General features: G+C 45.5%; 1 protein-coding gene across 1 annotated transcript; it reads right to left on the bottom strand.

Annotated features, from left to right (window-relative positions):
• Nucleotides 1-703: 703 nt before the first annotated feature.
• Nucleotides 704-21,795, bottom strand: LOC147231848 (tyrosine-protein kinase yes-like). The gene is made up of 13 exons (XM_086151031.1): nucleotides 21,246-21,795; nucleotides 21,097-21,149; nucleotides 12,243-12,548; nucleotides 9,932-10,031; nucleotides 7,709-7,807; nucleotides 7,428-7,531; nucleotides 7,204-7,353; nucleotides 6,680-6,835; nucleotides 6,058-6,237; nucleotides 4,643-4,719; nucleotides 4,282-4,435; nucleotides 3,178-3,309; nucleotides 704-2,047 (listed from the first exon to the last, which is right to left on the bottom strand). Exons 3-13 carry the CDS (start codon nucleotides 12,532-12,534, stop codon nucleotides 1,839-1,841), a joined length of 1,653 nt encoding a protein of 550 aa, XP_086007157.1. The 5' UTR covers nucleotides 12,535-12,548; nucleotides 21,097-21,149; nucleotides 21,246-21,795; the 3' UTR covers nucleotides 704-1,838.
• Nucleotides 21,796-23,144: the final 1,349 nt, after the last annotated feature.

Below are 23,144 nucleotides of genomic sequence, written 5' to 3'. Positions count from 1 at the left end.
GCAAAAACGACAAACAGATGTTATGCTTCCACCAGTGTGACACCGCAAAACAATCTGACATGGTGTATATGTGAATTTCAAAATCCTATGAATTGATATTTTTAAAATGCATAATCCCATCACTTTTATTTCTTTATTCTACTTTTAAAGTTGCTTTTCTGGACTGGCAGGTCATCCATGTGTCTGATTTATTTTTCATTTATTTTCTTTTTATCATATGGTTAAATGTACATGCCACTCCTTTACTATTCAATTATACAGTTTGCTTGCGCATAACAGATTAATTTTTGAAATTCAAATATTTAACATTTTCGGTGTCGTGTTGAAATAAATAATTTTTCAAATGTGGATTTAAGAAAGATTCTTTTTAAATAAACAATATCGGACAACTGTTGTCAGCTCGTTAAATCACTAATCACAATTAAGTACTTGTATTAGTATAAACATTTAAATAGTAATTAAACAGAATAATATCAAAACTATAGTTTGGTATGTAATACTTTTTACCATCGCGTCAGGGAATGTTGGGAATCTCACATCCTTAACTGTCAGATAAATAATCCTGGGCGACATTTCCAGTTTATGTTGAAGAGTTCAGGAGCTGAACACACACACACACACACACACACACACACACACACACACACACACACACACACACACACACACACACACACACACACACACACACACACACACACACACACACACACACACACACACACACACACACACAGGTTTAATGATTGGTCACTCTTTGAAAGACCATCTCTAAAAGGGACCAAACTGTGTCAACACAAAACTTTATTTTACAAACTCCCTCATGAAACCCTTGCCATTAATCGTTCATCATATTGTCTAGGTTTATACCAAAAAATGTTTTTCATTATAAAATGATTTTTTTTTTTTTTTAATCAGATACAAAGCTTGACGAGTACTATTGCCGTTCTAATACTGAGGATTCTACACTGGCGAAAAATGAAAAAGAGAAAAATCACTTTTTTAAAAAGTCAATCTGCCATACAGAGCCGCTCTACATGCACAAATAGTTCAATGGTCCAGTCACATTTCTGAAGCAAACCCAGCCCTCTCCCACTTCCCTGTCAGTTCCATCACTATTTAACCTATTTTACTTTAACAAAGCGAGATCGTTCGATACGAAGAGAAGGGAGCAAAGAAATCATGGCCTCTTTTTATAAAATAAAATATAAGCTTGGCGTGATGAGAAGTCGTACTTAAGACTGTTACTAGAATAACATGGCTTGGTGCTAAAAATCTAAACAGAACTGGAGCGAGACCAGTTTGGTCTTGAGTCACTCATTTATACAGAATAAAATGATGAAATGTGCAGGATCACCGTCAAATGGACCGATCAATTTACAGCCTCTCCCGGGGAGCTTTATATATTATCTATCTTTCCATAAGTCAGTGTTTGAATGTATAATTTATCTTATATTATACAATCTGGAGGCAAATTGAGAGGGAGCTCTCCGGAGCGAGACGTCGGTTCCCACGGTTTTCTGGAACGAGGCGTTATCACAGCTTACTTTACAGCAAGTTGGGGAACCCGCGTGCGGTTATTTAAAACGTGTTATAATGCTCAATGTTTTAAATCCGTTGCTGGAAAGGACACCCTCTCCTGAACAAAAAAAAAAAAAAAAAACAGGACGGAGATTCGTGTAGTACCGTGAAGATGAGTAAAAATAAAATAAAATAAAAAGTGAAATAAAATAAAATAAATCAGGTGAAGCAGATAGTGGTCTATGTGAGGGATGGTCCTGGTTTCCAGCCCATGTCTTTATCTAACATTTGTCAGTCCACGAGTCTCCGCAGACCAACTATAGGTTCTCTCCAGGCTGGTACTGCGGCTCTGTGGCTGTGAAATAGTCCTCCAGGAAGGACTGGATGTACTCGAAAGTGGGCCTCTCATCCGGGTCCTTCTTCCAGCAGAGCTTCATCATCTCGTGCAGGGACTCGGGGCAGCCTTGGGGACACGGCATGCGGTAACCTCGCTCCACCTGTTCCAGCACCTCCCTGTTCACCATTCCTGCAGAGAAGATGAGGCGTGTTTGTCATTTACGGCGCGTGCGAACCTTTACTTTAACCTCTGTTATTCATAATTAAACACATTACATGGGAACGTTGGAAGACAACGCACAACTACAGCTGACTCCTGCTTGACTCGTCGCCGCACAGAAGACGGGGAAATGGAAAATAACCGAGCTAAAGTGACGAACGTACTAATTTACGCATCACAAATTACGCTACCATGGTTTGCCTCGTCTCTAATTTTCTCCGCTTAAACTGCACTTAGACTTCACTTAAGGTTGTGAGCATCCTGGGAGCTAACTGGCTGCAGGCTGGGGCGTCAATATGTGCAGGTCATCAAACTCTTCCTCATCAGGCAGAAACTGGAGACCACCTTCTACGTGGATAAGCTTTAGCTAATTGTCATCATTTATTGTTATGTATTTAGTGCTGAGTAAACCGAGATTTATTTAAGAGCACAATATAAGGGAGCGGTTTTGGATGCGCTTATTATGGAAAGAAATATCGACAACCATGACAACAACAAGAATAAAATACGGGATAGTCTTATTGTTCAGTGCGGACATGATGAGATTAAGTTGTGTCTTAATGAGACTTCAAAATATTTCCTGGAAGACTGCCCAGCTCTGGTATGGGACTTCAACATCAAGACGCTTGTCCTCTGGTCCATCTCCAATAGTTTGATCCTCCACCTTAAACTGGTTGTATTTATTGAGTTTTTATGCCATGATTGCGCGGTTAGACTGTGCTAGACGGCCCCGCGGGCGCAGCGCCCCGAGATGTCGCGGGACCGACAGATGGTATAAACAAGAGTGGTTTTCAATCTCCTGATCGGCCCCCACCCCCCGCCCTCCCTGCCAGATGGCCTCATCTAATCTCAAATGTGCATGTGTGTGTTGGTGACACTGTGCGTGTGTGTGTGTGTGTGTGTTGGGAGTCGCATCAACCTCCAGCGCAGACGCTGCCAGACGGCCTCACTTCAATCCCGTGACTTAGACAGGCCGGCAAGCTTGTCTACAACCGATGGAGTGCCGACGGTTTGGACAGCAGATCTCATTTGCTTCCTCCCTATGTGTGTGTGTGTGTGTGTGTGTGTGTGTGTGTGTGTGAATGAGTATGTGCGCTCACCTGGGTACGGGACTCTGCCTTTGGTGACAAGTTCAATGAGTAGGATGCCGAAGGACCAGACATCAGACTTGATTGTGAAGCGTCCGTAAAGGGCCGCCTCCGGCGCCGTCCATTTAATGGGGAATTTTGCCCCTGGGGAGAACAGAGAGGGTTAAGTCACTCCAGTAGAGGGCGAGCGTTTCCCATTTTTGCCGTCGCCTGGAAATCACATGACATCATCGCAAATGTTTCCCACCGCCGGTTCGGGGGAATCTGCCTCGCACACTCAAAAAAAGTGTGTTCAGGTCCTGCCAAAAGCCAGACGTGGTGAATGGAGAGATAAGACACAGGATGAAGAAACACACTTGGGCAGCTCTGAAAGTCAGCAAAGTCTAAAACTCTTGCTCTTTCAATGCAATGAATGTTTCAGACTTCCTCTGCAGAATCAGCTCCGGTTCTTCTCTTTCCTGCAAAGATCAAACTGCTTGTCAGAGCCGCTGAATAATGCAGGGGTGGGGGGGTGGGGTGGGGTGGGGGGGTCTCAGCAACCTCTCTGAAAACATCCACACTGCTGCGTGCAAGTAGTTAAACCGCCCTGAAAACTAGTAAGTTTCTTGTGCCGTGAATCATCTGATCCCGATGTACTACACATTTACATAATCAATGAAGTCAAAGCGGCAGTAGTGCCATTTATTGTCTCATCGTAGCGAATAGAATAAATGACCGTTCGCGTGCACTACAGTATTTGAACCTTTTCGTGACGAGAATCAGCGGCGACGAAAAACTCTTCCCCAAATGTGTAAAAAGTTGCAAACGGTGCGAAAACTCAACAACTGTTTTCTCAGGTGCTCCCAGCGCCGAGTGACGACGGTCCCTCCGTTCGTCAGTCCGTCTGTCCGCCTGTCGGGGGACTCGAGGAGCCGACGGCTGAGAGACGCCCTGTGAGAAAAGTGAATGGATGGAGAAACCATCTGGTTTCCACTCGGATTCCAGCTCTCCGCGGCGGGGCACTACAGGGAATCGTCATCGCAGTGAGGTCACTGCTCTGTCTATTTTTGCTCCCAGACAGTGTATGTGTCTGTGTGTGTGTGTTTGTGTGTGTGTGAGTGTGTGTCAGACTCACACCTTGCCTCGCCGTGTATTCGTTGTCCTCTATCAACCTGGCCAGACCAAAGTCTGCGATCTTGCAAACCAGGTTGTCACCAACGAGGATGTTGGCGGCGCGCAGGTCCCTGTGGATGTAGTTCATTCTTTCAATGAAGGCCATCCCGTCGGCAATCTAAAAAAAAAAAAAAAAAAAAAAAAAATCGCATTTGACAGTGTCTTGCTCCTCGCACTCCTGGAAAAATCTCTCAAGATCAAACGCGCTGTGTTACCTGAGGCCGTCGTGCTCTCTTCAAAAGCAGAGGCTAGAAATAAAACCTAACCACTCGCTCAGACGCCTAGGCATCAGAGTGTTCTCAAAGGCGGCAGCGATGCATCGTACCTGCGCGGCCATGTCCACGAGCAGGGGGAGCTTCAGGAATTTTCCATCGCCCTCTTTGAGGAAATCAAGCAAGCTGCCTGTAAAACAGCGGCCATCGGTGAGACGCTACCACCTGCATACAAAAATCTGCCTCCCCACCATCACTGCCTGCGTTAAAATAGAAACGGCGCTTCATCGAGGTCTGGAAGCTAACGTTTACATCCACATATAACTTTGAGCACTCATAAAACCGAGAGGCGGGAAAAGCATTGCGGCCGAAACCATGAAAGCCTCCTGAAGAACCGCCGCAGTTTTCAATTAAGTATCCCGGTTCCAGGCCTGATGGAGCCACCCGGGAATTACGAGGGCTTTTCAATCCGACCGGCACGTTAATTAAAACTGCCGTAAAATTTACATTTGCCCTTCGAGGAGTCGCCATTTGGATATTCGACATCGACGGCGGGTTTACGTGGGAGCCTTGTGTTAGCGGAGATATCTGGCTGTCTGTAAAAGTGCAAAAACAGCACTCGGTATCACAGAAAAAAGCTTTGGCCGCCTTCGCACTGCAAGAACCGTCTCAGGTCCGTTTTTCTCGGTGCACTCAGATTGCAGGGGAACCAGGGAACTTGGACCTCGGATCCAAGGAAATCTTAGCTCCGTCTCCGAGGCAGGGGCCATATGGACTATGTGACGTAGATGCCTGGGGCTCATAAGTCACGCTCATTGCCAGAAATTTCTTGCGCTACTTTTAAAAAACTCTTGAGGTGACTGCTCAGCTGATTCCTTAAGACAAAATGGACAGAAACCGCTGGGAGCGGAACGACCAAGAGGTCCGAGTTCTTCCTGCCTGCAATGCCACAGAGGAACGTCAACATCCTGGTTAAATAAGTTGGAGGTTCTTCCCACGGCAGAGCCGTGCAGGGAGAAAAAACAAACAAAAAAAAAAAAAAAACACTACGACCCATCTGAGAGTCCGTGGTTCGATTCTCGCCATGAAGAACATGAATGCCGCGGCAGCTTCCACCCCCACGTTGTATGTGTCGTCCTCCTCTTTCTCCTCTACTGTGTTTTTTTTTTTTAAGTGTGGAGCTTAAGGTGCACGTTGCAGACGCTCGGGTCCCACCGGGCTCTCACTGTGGTCCCTCACTGACTGTGGGAACGTAGAAACTAAAAGGTCCCTCTGGGGGGGGGGGGGTTGGGAGGGGGCTACTTCCTGGATCCGAAATCGAGCTGGACATGTCTTACTTCTAAGCAGCTGACGTCTTTCCAACTGGTATCAGTTAGCATTAGCATCGCTACTAGTTCAATTTCTGGAAACTAGCTCAATTGGTTTTGCGTCCAGTTTTGATTTTGCTCCGTGATGTCCAATCTTGTTTTGGTCTATTAGAGAGAACTTAAATCGTGAAATAATAATAATAATGCGCGAACGCTTCTACCTTTCGCCATGTACTCTGTGACGATGTAGATGGGTTCCTCGGACACCACGGCGTACAGAGGCACCAGCTTGTCGTGTCTGAGCTTCTTCATGATCTGAGCCTCTTGGAGGAAGGCCTCTGGTGACATGGTTCCAGGCTTCAGGGTCTTTATGGCCACCTTGGTGGTGCTGTTCCACGTGCCTGCGGAGACAAGGAGGGGGAGGGCGAAGCCCGGCGGGCCGCCGGGGTAATCAGCGTTCTTAATTGGACGTGACTGAGATGATATTAATTAGGTTTTGTAATTGCTTAGACAAGCGGCGTCATGCTCGCCCTGCGTTAATGGTGAGAATGGCCGCATTGAGCAGAAGTTTGATGTTCGGAGAGAAAAAAAAAAGAAGAAAAGCTTAAGCATTCACGGCTGGAGCTGTTCTCCTGGGAGAAACAATCCCTGGAGATTAGAGGAGTACAACAAACACAGGACGTGGCTAAAGGAAGTGGATGATTCCTCAGAAACAGACACAATAAATAGCAGATTGCATTGAATTTCATTTATGCCATTATTTTTTTTCCCTCAATTTCCCTTATTTAGACAGCCCAGTTCCAAAATAACCCGTGACGTCAGGGGGCCTCGCGGTCCTCTTACCCATCCAGACCTCTCCGAAGCAGCCCTGGCCCAGCTTCAGCTCCAGTCTCAAGGACTCCCGGGGAATCTCCCAGGCGTCCTTAGCGAGTCCCTGGGTCTGAGGCTTCACTGTGGGGCAAACCGTGGTCAGCTTGTGGCAAAGCCCGTCCGCGTGTTCTGCCAATGAGACCAGGGGGAGAAAGACGCCGTTCAAATGCGCTCGCTTTCATGCATCGGTTCACGCCGCTCGACGCGGATGAAGCCGAATGAGCTCGGACAAACTGCGATGAAATATAAATGAGACACGGATCCCTCTCCGGAGCCGAATGAAACACGGAGTGCCATCACAGAGATTTAACCCCCCACAACCTGAGACGCCGCTCGATATGACAACGACGGCGGCGGCGATTGTTATTAAAATTAACGGCCGATCGTCTTCCCTTTCTGGCACCGCGGGGGGCCGACGCGCGGATTTACGTGTCCGGAGGATGGCGCGAAAATGCTGCGACAATCAAGGAGGGAGCAGGCAGGCAGGAAGGGCGTACCCGTGTAGTGTTTGACCAGCTTCGGCAAGGTGTCGAACTGCGCCCGCGTGGTGATGTAGTACCCGCCGCTGTCGAGCTTGCGAATCTTGTAGTGCTTCACGTTATCCCCCTTTGTCTCATCCCAGTCGCGAATGGAGAGAGAATAAGCACCTGCGGGCGAGACACGTGCAGATTTATTGTTTCACCCGATTTCTGTAGACGTCTCCGTTTATTGTTCTCGTCACCTTTCGTGGTTTCGCTCTCTCGCACCAGGAACGTCCCTCTGTGATTCCCCGGGATCAGCAGCAGCCTCTCGGCGTCCTTACGACCCATTTTCCCAAAATACCACCTGCGGGGAGACACGAACAACATCAGCAGGATCACCGAAACGCCGCTTTCTGGACTGTGGACGGCTGCTGTTACTGCAGAGTGTTTTGCCGTGATGAAAAACACATGAGATGAGATCATGCGTGTGTCATTGACTCTGTGAATAATGTGGTCCTGACCGGCAGAGACGCGGACTTACTCCTCTGCTTGGATGGAGTCTGCCGGGGCCACATAATTGCTGGGGATGTAACCTTTCTTCCCCGTGGTGATGGAGCGGGCCTCCCACCAGTCGCCTTCCCTGCGTGGGAGATGAATATTTCACGAAAAAGTCCTTGCGGGGCTCGGGACGGACCCAAATCGACGTTAATTATCTCTTCAGAGCCTCAAATAGCTGAATGAATGACAATGGATTAACTATGACATAATCAGAATCGGGAAAACTTTATTTATCCCCGAGGGGCAACTGGAGGGCGGACGGGTAGCAGCATCAAATTGTAAACATTCAATGAATATATAAAATATTGACATGAGTGAATTGAAAATAGAAGTAGATAAAAAGAGAGTAGAAGTAAAAACTGGCTGTGCAATGTTGTATAATAAATAACTACAGACCTGTGCAGATTGTGCCAGTGGCAGAGGAGACTGCAAAGTTAACTGTGCTCTTAATAATAAAAACCGGTAATGTTTAATAATAAATAATATATGTAATAATGTTTAAAGATAAATAATAAATATAACATGAACGGCATTACATTCGGCGACCCGAGGGGCACCACTCGAATGCCGGGTGTAAGGGGTGGGGCTGATCTTGGAGGATCCTTTGGGCTAATAATGTTAGCCAAATGTTTGTTTGGCTAATGTTTTAGTCATTTGCTTGAAGCTCATCCTGTTTGGAGATGCCTTTTTGTACTTCAATAAATACAATTTTTGTATTGTTTATGTCAAGATTGCGCTAACTCCAGTAACAAACATTCTTGAATGTTATGCTGTAATATTCAGCGCTTGAGAACCGATCATTCTGTTCAACCTCTGCGTTGAGGGGCTGAGTGAGAGTTTGCAACTGGGATTTCAACTCTTGCGCATTTTCATTTTGTTTCATGAGCTCTTTCATTGCAGGTATTAAGCCTTTTATTGTATTCATATGTGTCTGACGTTCCTTCTGCAGACCTTCAACTTTATTTGCCAAGGCTTATGCAGTAAGTCTGCTTTGTCATCCACCGCTGCTTTGTTTTCCACTCGTTCATTTATTTCACTCATATTGGCTTTTGAAGCTCAGCAACTCGGTGAATCACCAATGAGCACCTCGGATAATCACTTCAATGAGCGGGGCGGCATGTCTCGATGGACTTTCACATACAGGCAGAGCTCCCCGATCCCTCGATTCAACAAACGAAGCATGAATGGGCGTGAGCGATACCGGCCTACCGGTCTGGAGTCTGCATTACGACCGTTCTCTGGTGCTGCGGTTGTGCAGTATGTGGCGTGATCCTTGTGTCCACATGTGCCATGTGGGCGTCGTTTTTCCATTGACAAAGTTGTAGTAACTCCAAACAAAAAAACAAAGTCACCCGAGAGGCTAATGAGGGAGCGTTGCGCCGCTGACTTGCTGCACAAACGACAGAGCCACCTCCATGTTTGTGACTGCATGCGTATTTATTTCCGATGCCGAACGAACGAGAGAAGCAGGCTAGGTGTGGCCGTCTGTTCCAAACACTCAGTTTGCAATTAGATTTTGCAGGCAACCAAAAATACCCTCTACCTAATCACCCCCTCTCTATGCAGAACAGGTGAACATAATGTGCTTTAGCATATAGTACCTACGATGAAATATATCATTATTACAGAATCCTGTCTGTTCTCAATCTAACCTGAGAAGGTGGAAGCGTCTCGAGGACCCTTGATGTAGACGACAAAACACACACACACACACACACACACGCAATCCTGATAAAATCCAGCTTCTCCGATCATTCCAACCAGATGACCTCACAGTCTCTACACAGGTCTCTCCGCTCCCTCCCGATATCTCAACACGGATGAAGGAACGCCTCCGTCAGCTTGAACTAACCATGAACTGCAGAAAGCATTCAACTTGGTTTCTGCAAAAAAAAAAAAAAAAAAAAAAAAAAATCCAAATCCTTGATGTTCACGGACAAAACAGTGACTGTTACAGCTCCTGCTCCGGTTCAAATCCTCCGTCCTGCCGACACACTGCTGGTGAAAAGCCTTTTGCGCTTTGGCCTAAACAGGGGCCCGAAATCCTCCTGTCTGCAGCTCTACAGAGCTGCAAACTCCATCCGAAACTCCATTCCCGAATAACCCCGATAGTAAACGGTTAACGGAAAAGGAGGGTGAAGGAAGGGATCGCTCGTGCAGCTTCTTCGGGTATGGAGACGCGGACAAGCGACGTGTGGACACTTACGTGTTGTTGATGATCTGGAAGCGGTCTCCTTTTTTGAACGACAGATCGTCCGATGTTCTCGCTTCATAGTCATATAAGGCCACAAAGAAGGTCACGCCGCCTGTGCCGGAGACACACATCCATGAAATAACGGGTACGTGTACAAGTTTGAATTACACAGGAGCTGATTTTAATGGGCGCATTAGGATGTTAGATGCATATAATCTATGTGGAGCGCTTCCTCTGCATGGAACAGGATTTAAAAAAAAAAAAATAAAAAAAATCAAGCCAAAAATATCATCACTTATCGTTCCCGTTGTCTCCTAAAATACCCCCTTTCATGTTTAAGTGATGATTGAATCCAGGTGACTGTTTCGCTGGCGTCCGACAAGGCGCCCTGGCTGCGGCGCGGCCACGCTCAGAGGAGACGCCGCTCATTTACCAGCCGCTGACACACAATGCTGCCGCCACTAATCCTATTATCTCCCGCAGAAAGAAAATACCAGGGCATTGCCACCTTCGCACTCGCTGATATCAGATCATCCAATGTGTGGGGGAGCGGGGCAGGGGAGGATTACAACGTAAATCCTACCTTAACGAGGGTTCAATCTTATCTCGACGCCCTCGGGACGGTCATAAGCCGCTCGGAAACATTTAGAGTGGCCGTGCTTGATGGACGAAAAGCGAGTTAGCGCTAACAAGCTGGTTAAAGCGACAATGACGGGGGCGCACACTGTGACACCGACATGTCGGATCAGCATTCCCGCCAAATTAGCTGTAAGTATATTTCCCGGGTTTAAGCCTGTTGACTCGAGGCTCAAATAAACACTTGCGATTGACCCTCACTAAATCATTACATCTCCACTTTGAGACAGGAAGAGATCAACACGCAGGCTCGGTTTTGCAAGACGAAGCTTGAGGTGAATATAGATACGCGTCTTGGATTTTTGATCCAACCAATTACTCCAATTTTCAGAGACAAACGGAAAAACACACGATCAAGATTCTCTGAAAGCCTGAATTCGAAATGTTTGCAGGCAAATCAGTCAAAACTCGCCCTGAAATTTTTCTAAAAACAAAATGAAAGAAATATAAATATCCATCCATCTTCTTTGACTGGTGTGTATCCTGCCATATACAAGGACAGACGACATTCAATCACTCCCCCATTCGGGGCAATTATCCCAATTTTTTTCCAATTAACCTGCCGCATGTTTTTGGAATGTGGGAGGAAACCGGAAAACCTGGATGAAACCCACGCAGACACAGGGAGAAAATGCAAAGTCCACACAGAGAAGTCAGAATCAAACCGGAGTCCTTCATGCTGTGAGGCCAAAGCGCTATCTATTATGCACAGTGCCACCCGCAGAAAAAAAAATCTAAATATATAAGGTAAAAAAAACAGTATAATATTTAATGCAAACCAAAAAAATAAATGGATAAATGTAAGTAGAGTAAGTAGTGACATGGTTCATATCTATGAGAAAGTCTCCCCCAGACAGGCCCTGATGTAATCCTAATATAGTCATGACACAATTACTTAATGCTAAATATGATGCAGTCATTTACCGGGATAAATTTCAGCACTCTGCTAAATATTTTGGTCACGCAAAGAAACCGGATTAAAATCTGTTTACCTACTGGTGCTTTTATTCTGACTTTTATTGCAGCCAAATATCACCAACAAAGCACTAGTATCCGTAACCTTGACCTGTAATAGGTTTTCTTTATAGACTGTAATACGGGAAATAAATCAGACACAGCAAAATCTCGTTTTTCTGACGTATTTTTATCATATTCCACTCCATGCGGCGTGATTTTTTTAACTCTGCACTTTACTGCGAACATGTCATTATAGCGCTCAGCCAAACACAACTCAGTGTCTCTGCATTTATTAAATCTTAACAAAATAAATATTAATACTGGGATAGCTCTGCAATGTTGGCAATTGAGTGACAGTGAGCATTAAAATAATCTCACTGTGCATGTCAACATTCATGCCAAAAGGCATTGGATCCAAATGAGGCTACTGACTTGCAATAAAATGAAAATGTAACATTACTTTGAACAAAATTAAATCATGATCAGACTAGTTCAGTGGCTAACGAAACAAAATATATACAAATCAGAGGGAATCGTTTTAATATGGGAGTATGGTGATTACATGCTAGAAATAAGACATAGTTCATAACCCAAACTCTCCCGGGTAATCTCGAGAGACAGATGTATAAGATTCAGTTTTAAAATTGATGGAAAAAGAAACATCATGAATCAGTTTTGCTTGCGTGGTGTGAAATAATCAATTCTGCGTGATTGTGAAAACCAAACTCACTCGAGGCGGTCCCGGAGAAGGAGTTGGAGACGGGACCGGAGAAGGAGGACGACGCCCCGCCGAAGGGAGTCATGGCAACAGAGGAGCCGCCGAACGGCGTGAGGACGTGGTTGAAGTTCACCGCCCCGGAGGAGGACGACGGCAACGGGGTTTGATTGGGCTGGATCTGGGTCGGGTCCGGCCCGTAGTGACCAATGTGAGGCATGGCGGCGCCGGGATCTGACGGCGAGGGATTCTCCGGCCGGTACTTCAGCGTGGGACCTTTGTCCTCCTTGCTCTTGATGCAGCCCATGGCGTCGCCCCCTGCTGTGACAGACAAAACGCAGAGCGGCGACATTAATAAGGCCCCATCCGAGAAAAACAACAACCGGTCTCATCCGCGGCTCCGCCGGTGCACGAGTGGAAGGCTTAGAGATAAAAACAGATAAATGATTGAAACGCAAGGCCATCAAACATGTGTTGTTAAACTTGGGATTTAAATGACCTGATATCATCTTGTGAAATCATTTCGCCGTCGGTCTTGTTCTAACGGCCGAGATTATAAGCCATGTGATCAATGGGACATATGGCTAAATGCTAAATCCGCTTTGAACCGTTAGCCGCGGCTCAAACGTGACCTTGCGGATTCAATTGTGTTTGCGTGTTTTGTGCTTTGGCGGCGGTCACACCGAGCGGTGACCACTTTCATTCGGATGGTTGACATGCCTTCAAGACAGAAAAGACGAATGACATATCACGGATGATCCAAATCCCTCACTGCCTTGAAATGAGGAAAATCAGTCCTGTGTTTTTCTTCCAGCGGTTTGCAAAGCCCTCTTTCGGGGCCTCCGCCTGACCACGCTAGAAGATTTAAAACATTGGTGCGTCTCCATCTGCATGGTTGTCATGCCTCCTTCTAACATAATTTGGCCGGAGTCACACTGAGGCATTCTTCTGCGAGGCGAAGGAACGGAAAATATGGAGATAATCAGACATGCTTGTAAAAAAAAAAAAAAAAAAAGGCCGAGCTCGGGGAGGTCAGAACAGCTCCATTCGCTGAGGCCACGTAAAAGATCTGGACGGATCTGGAACACGAGTGGTATGGAGATGCCCCTGGCGATGGGAATGAAGATGAGAGTCTGAATTACAAGGTCATAATCAAGAATCATTTAGAGAGAGGAGAATCCGCCAGCGCGGCGATATGTCCTCGCTGATTTCATAGCGGCGGCCTTGATGTCGGGGGAGGAGGAGGAGGAGGGGGAGAAACCGAGAGTTCACCGGGTTCTCGGGCTACTCTGCCAAGGAAACCAACGAAATGGGTGACGAACATCGAGATTTTCAGAAGATTCAAAACACTAACACGCCGACGTACAAAAAAAAACCCCATGCCGCTTATTAAATAGCATGTTGGCGGTCAGCTGCCTGCTATGGCGGCTACTTTATGAGCCCTCTGACATCGGCCACGTGTCGAAACCCAAAAGCGAGTTTTAAGAATCTTTGCAGAAAGGAACGCCGCAATTGAATTCAGCCCCGCTCGTTAGATGCACGGCCAGAACATCCGCAACGCTCCGGCGTTTTTCTTTAACCGTAAAGAGAAACCAGCGTCACTGTAAGCCAAGGGCGTCCTTTGGTGGCTCAGTCGGTGACGTTGCACTCGCGGTGCATCATCAGCCGGAGGAGGCTGGCAGGGAATTGCGTCCGCTTCCGGAACGCCGGCCAGATTTATCTGTGATTTTAAAGTGAATGTATTTCCATGCTTCTAAACCCAGGAGCTGCCACCTGAAAAGTTATGTCATTCTAAATAAATGCAACCTTGAAAATGCTGTCAATGAGAACTGGCAGGCAAAATAGATCACCTTTCCGAAGTGCATCTTTTATTTATTTTTAATGTTCTATTCTCTGCAAGGGTGTTCCGCTTCTCTGCAAGAAGGTCCCTGGTTGGATTCCCACAGGGGCAAGGGGGGGACGGGGGACGGGGGGGAGGGAGGTGTTCCTACCCTTGGGATTTCCCCGGGTTCTCCGGTTTCCTCTCACAGTCCAAAAGCATGCAGGAGGTTCACTGGAGACCCTGAATTGTCCGGACGTGTGAATGAGAGGATCAATGGTTGCATGTAAATACACATGTAAATACATTACATATATTCTTACATGCCTTGAACTTTATGTTTATTTATTTTCTTTGGTCTTTACATTTTTTTTAATTTTTCTTTTAATTCTTTTATTTTTTTTATTTTTTGCTATTTTATTTTTTTATAGAGTTTGATTTTGATTCATCTTCACTTTACTCTGGGAGCAGGAGCTGCTTTCAACAAAAAGCAATTTCCCCCTTGGGGATCAATAAAGTATTCTGATCCTGATCTCTTCCCCAGCACTGACCCTGACAGCAGGATAAGCTGTAGAGATAATGAATGAATGCTATTTGTTTTTGTTTTTTTCAATAATCACTGAAAATGCATGATTATGGTTATTTTAGTCCCTTTGTTTTCCATTGTATCTTAACTGACAATACAATTCATTTATAGTAGCTGATATTTATTACTCACTCAATTAAATTATTATGGTGCAATAATTCACTTACTGCCTGTACTGTTTTTTTTTTTTAGTACTTCTCTGTAAGCTGTCTCTCATTGTCTTGTCTATTTTAATTGTCAGTTTTTGTCTCTATTGCCATCCGTCTGGTGTGTGACGGAAGTGCACAAAGTAAGAATTTCATTGTGCTGTCTGCATCCCCACATTCATCCAAAGTATGTGACGATAAAAATCATGAATCGTCTGGCTTTACACACATGGATGTCGCGTTATACTTCATAGTGTCCTAATTCTGTCTCACAACCCTTTAAATGTTGATAACTGGCTTGGTTTGACTGCGCTTTGCATTCAGCACTAAAAAGCTAACATAGAAATCTAGTTTCAGCAAATAACTCAACTCTACCGTTAGACAGAACAAAAAAATTCTATGTTGCAAATATGTTCACAGAATCTACAAGGGCGGTAATCCAAGCTTGGTGATTTTCTCCGAACCCACGGAGCCGAGGAACACTTCAAACCGACTTCCAATGAATGTAGACATTTTTTAGGCGTGAAGAAAATATGAATCTTCAAACAGCAGACCGAGATGTGTGGCACACGATGGAGACAGGGAAGGGGGGGTTGGTTAAGAAAAAATAAAACAACTTTACCAGCTGGAGCTACGGGGGGGATTTAGAGAAAGGAGGATTTATCCTAAGAGGATAATATTGGGCCGGGTGACAAAGCTGAAAGAATCGTCATAAAGAAATGTTCATTTTGGTTGATATCAGTAATTATTGGTGTCTTATGAACTGATCGGTAAATCCAGCGTTAGTTCCAACACATTACTTTGAGTTCCAAACTATGTTTTCTTTTATTTATGTCAATGTGATATCTAAAGACGAATAACAATGCAAAATGTACAAACGGGACAGACAGTTTGGGGGTTAGTTTCCACAGATGTTGCAAAAATACATTGGATGGAAAGTGACAACCTAATCTCATGGTTCTGCACTGATTTTCCTGTACTGTTGGTGCAGATGGATCCGATCCATCGTTTTAGTCAGTGAATGTATGAATCTGACATTTTTTCATCCTCAAGCATGGATGAACAGGGACAAGAATACTGGGATGGCTTGCACTAATGGGTATATGTATATGGGAACACAAATGGAAATTAGCTATCTAGCAGTCCACCGATACAAAAACAAATACATGAAACAGAAAGTTTTTTTTTAAGTTCCTGGCCGGCAGAAAGTGTACGCTTACTCATATGATTCAACCATACCCCCAAGTCTGGCTACAATGAACAGCTATCTTGGCTTTTCCATTCATAGTGCGTCTTTGGAATTGAACACGCGGGACGCCTCGCTCAACTTGCTGAGCCTCAGCCGCCCCCTCTGGTATGTTTTGAAAATAAACGTGACTGAGGAACACAGTGCTCTTAAGCAATATGAAGAGCGGAACAATATCCCGCTGTGAGAGGTTGCTGCCAGGCGTTTCAATTTTAAATTTAATCCCTGAAGCAATCCTTGAATAAAAAAAATCCTTTTTTTCCCTCCAATTTTCTTCTGATAAGATTTTCACAAATTTCTTTCTAAATTCTTATTCATTTTCTAGGGAATATTCTAATAGCCAAGACACACTGATAAAATCGAACACACGATTGGAATTTGGAGGAAAAAAGAAAAATAGGACTTCTCCAAAGCTGCAACATATAAAGCCGCCGCTCTCAAACAGTAAAGGCATTGTTAACCGTTGTGAATCAAAACCCCACTATTTTCGAAATCCACTCAGATAAACACAAGACAATTCCTCAACAGAGTTGTGAGTCCACAAAGAAAACCGTCCTTGCTGCTAATTATAGCAACATACTCTAATTACTGTCAACATCTCACCGCCTCCGGGACGATAACATGACCTACAACAGCGCCTTGCATGCAAACACCACCGGAACACTCCCAGTTACGGGGAAGCGCCGGGGAAGAGCCATGAAGGAACAATGGCAGAGGAAGGTGAAGAGTTGAGGGGAGAAGTTTACATGATGTCAAACAGGAATAACATAGAAACACACATGTGGATCCTTCCGCTATTAAAAAAAAATCTATTGTATTGACAGTCGCCAATCTGTCTTCTGGACACGTTCCAGGATGACAACAGTCAGGGTCCATCAACTTGGCAACACAAACCTCCTGCTTTAAATGTAAATTCATTCCTAAAATTAAAAAAAAAAAAAAAAAAGGAATTGTTCTTAGATTATTTTGGACTGGACATTTTTTGACAGATTCTATTCTTAATATGCTTTTGTTATTACCATAATTATGGTTTTATGTTTCTTTTTAAGGCACTTTTTGGAAAAAAAAGTGCTGTAATTTTAAGAATAAGAATCATCATGACAGACTGCAATACTAATAATACAGCATTCCCTCCCTCTGCTCTGTTCATTGTTCCTCGGCGGGTCGTGATCTTCCGATGGGACGCAGTCTTTGTTTTCCAGACATGTACGTTTCCCCCCACGTTAGCCTCTGTCAGGCTGCTGGGATTCCGGCGCAAGGACACCGAGGCAGCGAAAGAAACAACAACACCTGAACAAAGGGGCTGATGGTGGATGGTAAGTGGAAGAGGAGCATGGCGGAGCAGAAGGAGGGGGGATAAATGGGAAGGAGCAACTGGGGAATTGCATACTTTTGATTTTGATGCATTTAAACATAGGATGTTACGATGCGCTGATGTGCAACAAGTAATATGAGAATTTGCATAATGAAAGAAAGCGATCACCTCAAGATGAAGCCATTTTTAATCACAGACGCTGGAGACGGCATGTCCCCCAGGGTTAAAGGGGGGAAACTGCAAATGTATTGGATTTTAGTTTCCAGAATAAGAAAGGCGGAGCTCGTGATAGCTGAAATGTGCATTAGAGTGAATAAATGGAGAACGAATGAAAGAGTGAATAAAACCTGCAGGATTTTGATTGGCTTTCACTGCATCTGCCAATATATCATAACATATCCTGCGCATAGTCTGTCTGTTGTTACACAACTAATTTTCTATTTTTTTTTACGCCATCAATTCCATTCTGTTATTGATTATAAAAGGATCCTGACTAGTTGGTTGACAAGCGCAATCTACACACTGCAAGAATAACAAAATGACCTGGCATAACCTTAACTTTCTAAGCATACGTGAGCTCCAGAGAGGCGCCTTTCACGGTAATATTCATTATGGCTTTGCATGAAATATTCCTAATTTTGGATTTAAAACTCATCGGAGGACTTTGCGCTTCGGAGGCAGGTGAGCACACTAAACCGCACGCTGAAGCTCCCTGAGCGGAAGTGAAACACAACCTTCTCCCAAAGTCTTCTACCGGGGTGATAATGCTTATCGTCCATGTGACTTCCTCCGGCGTGGAAGCTCTGCAAAGCCCCTCGAAACTCTTGACAAACGAGCGCTTAGCCTTTTATGTGAAATCCCCCCCGACTTTTCTCAATGGATACGAGGGAATAGAGGTGCTTATGCCTCTTTTAGGATTTCAAGAAAAGCTATACCCAAACTTGGGTTGGGTGTAAACTTGGGTTGAATACGTCGACTGTAATATTTGAGGTCAGTGTTCTCCACTGAGTGGTCAGGCATGAATGAACGGCATGGAAATATGTGGAGCAGAGCGAAGTATCGCACAAACGCTATATTTATAGTTTAAAAATGAGTTGCACGCAGGTCTTTTCACACACATTAAAAAAATGTTTTCTAGGTTCAGCAGGAAACATGAGCTTGTTAGCAGTTTGCTCCTGCAGTCCTTTTTATTTATTGCTTCCAGTGACCTCTTTCCGCTGGGATCAAAATAGAAGTAGTAAGTCATGATCCAGCTAAATGACAAAGGGGAGATGAGTAATCTGAGCCTCTATTTGGTGCCGCTCGGTGAGTGCCGCCTCCTTTGTTCTGTCGGGAGTTGAGTGACAAACTCGGCACGGCAACCCGGGCCGGCTGTATTTTCTGATTTAAACAAAATTAAAAGCGTAGGCTGACTTGTCAAGCCGGTTGCATGGAGTGTAAGGGACCCATTTTCATACCAACGCGTGCATTTTTCCACGACTGCAAAAACGGTCAACTGTTTTCCAGACACGTACGAACCCCCCCCCCGACATTTGCACGTTCCCATCGAGCATTGTGAAAATGGAAAAAATTTGCATGTCATGCATTAAATATCAGATAAACCCTGAGCACATTCACGCCTCTAACTTGTTATAACAAACTTTCTCTTCTCCAGGGGTTCGGCCCAACCGTGGCTGACATTTAGACAGCCGACGGTCCGGCAGCTGAGCTGAGGGGCGAGGATGCTGGGAGTTCCTCCCTCCGGCCAGTCGTCGGGTTCAAACCGAGCCTGGCGTCTTGTTGTGCAGCTGTTGGCAGCCGACACTGCGGCAGCAGACCGGGGAGGATCTATAGAGGTTTACTGGGCTCCAACTTTGCCCCCATTTCTACCACCAAAGGGTTAAAAACCGGCTCTCGACATATTAGATAATAAAAACGTCCTTCAATCCGGTTGCTTGTGAAGTCTGTCAAAGGAAGGCTCAGAGAATAATGATCTTAAAGCACCTTTCGAGCAGAAGAATGCCTCGGAGTTGAGACTTACATGCAGCCTTGAGCTCTTCCTTGGGAGTGAATAACTAGTGACCTTCGCTGTTTCATTTTGGCTGAAAAACACCACGACGAGTCATCTCTGTGTAGGGCTGTTGTGTTTTTTTTTTTAACCCGGGTTGACACGAACGCGCATGGTTTAAATAGTTTAAACCAAATTGCATTAAAACACTGTTTTTGTGGCCACAACAAAGCGCTCCTCAACCTTCACGCCCAGATTTTGTTGTTTTTTTTTCCTGACTCGTCAAGGTGGCTCAAGTTTCACAGCAGAGACGAAAACGGGAAAAAGTCAAAGTGTTGTTTGCAGATAACAAGTGATTGGCCTCCAAAACACAAAATTTGATACAACTGTTTTCGGTCAGCTTTCTCTCTCTCTCTCTCTCTCTCTCTCCCTCTCTTACTCTCGCTCTCCCTCACACACAAACACACACGCACATACACACACGCGCACACACGCGGCCCTTGGCTACGACCCATTATATGCAATGGTGAAGTATTGGTTTACAGCAAAGAGCCATTTTGGGGCAGCGCACATCACGCGACCAATTGTGTTTGCATGACACCCGTGGCCTGTCAATACAGGTCATTCGATTGTCCAGAAATGAGTTTTGCTGTGAAAGAGAACAATCCTGCCCTTGTTTCTCTGGAGTTCAACAAATGCACGGAGGCGTATATAGGATGCATTTTGATTAGCGGATACAAAAACCCCTTCCCTAATGTGTTTGATTATGAATCCCCACTGGTCATGTCCTAATCTTCATTCAACGTTTGCTTTTTCTATCTAGCAAATTGTGACTTTTTTACTCGGCAGCTTCCCGTTTTCCTCGTTCTCAGAGGTGAAAACAAAGAGTAACACAAGGAAAGGGGGGGAGGGATGAGCGTTGGACCCGGAGGCATCGCTCCGAGGGCCCGAGGTACCTTCCTTGACTCGAAGCTGATCTCATAAAGTAGTGAATCAGCATGAGTCAAGACCCGGGCAACGTATTAAAACATGATGAGGTGGCATTTTTGCTTTGTTGGAAAAGATATGTAGAGAATATGATCATAACTGCCTTGTTTTAAAAAAAGGGAATGAACATGATTCCCATGAGTTTGGAACCTAAATCGAAAAAATGATCCCTCCGTCCTCCTGCCCTTCCTGTTTTGTTGCCCTTCCACGTCCCATCATCGGTGTCTTTATCATTTTGCAAGTTTCCAGGGGGCGTGGCTCAATCCACTCTGTGGTATCTGCCATTGTCGTTTCTTTTATGAGTATTAAACTTATCATTGTTGCATTCCAGCTATTCAGCCCTTGCTTTCCAGCTCTCCCGCCTCTCCCTCTATCCTTGACCGGTCGAGGCAGAAGGCCTCCACACGTCGAGCCGAGGTTTCTGCCAGGTAAAAGACAGCGTTTCCTCACTGCCGTCAGAGGGGAACGTCGGGTTTCTGCAGATCATCTAACAGAAACGTCCTCCAGACCGGCTCCGCGTGATTTCGGCAGCGTATAAGTAAAAATTCTGACTTGATGTGTCATACCGGGTGACCTTATCCTACTTTACGGTATCCATCAGCTACATGATATTACACACACAGCCCGTCAACTGGCTTGAGGCAAATGCATTTTAGGTCAAAAAAAAACAAACGGTTGCAGAATTTTTTTTTGCAATGTCTTGTGATCTGTTGACAGCTCGGATGGCTCGGCCCATCTTTGTGCAGCTCATCCACTGACATAACATTTCATCTGGGCTCTTACCTTCACAGATCCTCTCCTTTCCTGGGGTGTGTTCTTTGCTTTCCTTGCTTGAACTATATTTAAAAAAAAGAAAGAAAGAAAGAAATGAAACAATAGGAAGAAAAAGGTGAGAGTTATTCCGACCAGGACCGAAGAGCCTCCATCCTTACTTGATCCATCCGCGGAGCAGCTGCGTCCTGCTCGGCTCCGAAGTTCAGTCCGCGCGGCGGAGGAGGAGGACGGCAGACCAGACGGGCATTGTGTCGACGCCGGAAAACATTAATCCGGCAGCGTGACAGCCATAAACCCCCACTCCCTCCCTCGAAGAGAGTCAGCTCCTGAAGTATCCCAGCTCTTTGTCGCCTTCACTTCCTACTAAACTTGCATCGACCCCCACACGGCAACATGGCCGCCCCTGCGTGCGGCGGGACCGGGCCGGCTGCAGACGGACGTCCGCCCGTTTCTGCCGCGCTGGCCGGGATGTTTCCCCAAAGGAACCCCCGGCCGCAGATGCACATAAGAACCAGGCGACGCTGCGGGGCGGTGAGGAGGACCTGGGGATGGATGCGGGCGCCGAGAAGGAGGACGTGAAGCGACCTCAATTAATAACTAGCTTGCCGGCGTACTATGGAGCTGTGACGCCCCCTAGTGGCCGATAGGCGGCACTGCACTCGTGAAATCCAATCTGTTTGAAGGGAGCGTCTGCGCATGTCCGAGAATGCGGAAGTACTCTACAGCAGTGTTGAAACAGCTAACCTTATTAAATAGCACCTTAAGGCCATATGTTATAGTCTTATTGATGGCAAACATTTGTTGATGATAATAATAAAAAAAAAAAAAAAACATCCTTTTTTTTTTCCTTTTGGCAGCTCCCCCCCTCATGTAGCCACGGCAACCCCCTCCATGTCTGTGGAGGTTCTCAGTCATCCAGGTCAGGGTCAATTCTGGTCAAAATAGCGTAGCAACTTATCATAGCAACTGAACTTCCGAATGCGAGATGCTTCTCCTGTTCAAAAATGAGGACTGAATGAAGCTTCTGGGATGAGAGGTGAAAAGTCTTCCAGGGAAGAAAATGAAGTCCAGTAGCTATGAGAGGAAGATTTTGCCAAGAGCCTTCTCAATCTAACCCTATTGTCTGTATCCTCTCTTCTCAGCCCAACTAACTGCATGTACCCTTTACCGCGTCTGAACACGCCCTCCTCTTGTCCCTCAACCCACAATAGCCAAATTTCCACTGGTACCCTATAAGTTATCTGCAGCAGTGGTGGTGGTGGTTGTTGTTAACCGGCCCTTGACCGATCTGATAGGGGAGTCATAGGTTTGATTGGCATATTTGATTCAGCACAAGAGTTACACCAGATGGCCTTCCTGACGCTACCCTCTGAATTTATCAGGGCTTGAGATCGGCTCAGAAAGACAATGGTTTGTGCATTGATATATATATTTTTAAATCGTAACTGAATTATTGCAACGCAGCGGCACTGCGGTCCCTGGTTTCGACTCCCACGGGCGGCCTTTCTATGCGGGGTCTCCACCTTCTCCCTGCGTCTGCGTAGGGTTCCTCTGGGTTCTCCAGGTTCATCCCGCACTCTGAAAATATGCAGAAGGATCACCGGTGACCCTACATTGCCTACATGTGTGAATGAGAGGGTGAACGGTTGTTTATATGTGTCCTTTTTTTATCTTTTTATGCTACCTATCTGGCTTCACTGTGAAGATATGACGGTAAACACTTTGAATCTTTGATGAGTGAGTGAATGTTTTTTGTGTCTCTGTATGATGTGTGAATGAATGAGCGAAGGGTTTTTTATGTCTCTGTGTGTGATCGAGCGGTCCAGGGTGAGCCCAGCCTCTCGCCCATTAATAACTGGGATCGGCTCCACCCTCCCCGCGGCCCAGAGAGAAGGAGGAGCAGGATAGATAAGGAATGAATGACTATTAATCAAATGACTTATGGATCAACACCTTGTCTGACATGGTATCTAGTGAGTAAATGTTTATGAGACACAGTTATTAGTAAATGCATCAGTTCTCCAAAGATTAACAAGCAGTTAACTCAGTTATTGCCC

This window comes from Fistularia commersonii, chromosome 8 (genome assembly GCF_037954325.1).
Source record: "Fistularia commersonii isolate RoL2024-O1a breed Wild chromosome 8, RoL_Fcom_v1.0, whole genome shotgun sequence".
Classification (NCBI taxonomy): Eukaryota; Metazoa; Chordata; class Actinopteri; order Syngnathiformes; family Fistulariidae; genus Fistularia; species Fistularia commersonii.
The sequence above is the reverse complement of the archived record's forward strand: the minus strand, read 5'-3'. Positions and strand labels throughout refer to the sequence as shown.

What these genes read in the sequence shown, in the direction of transcription:
- LOC147231848 (XM_086151031.1), bottom strand. Translation starts at nt 12,534, where the DNA reads ATGGGCTGCATCAAGAGCAAGGAGGACAAAGGTCCCACGCTGAAGTAC. An exon ending in TTCCAGATCATCAACAACAC is followed by an intron (nt 7,808 to 9,931) that starts GTAAGTGTCCAC and finishes TCTCCCACGCAG; the next exon opens with GGAAGGCGACTGGTGGGAGG. An exon ending in AGAGAGCGAAACCACGAAAG is followed by an intron (nt 7,354 to 7,427) that starts GTGACGAGAACA and finishes TCTCGCCCGCAG; the next exon opens with GTGCTTATTCTCTCTCCATT.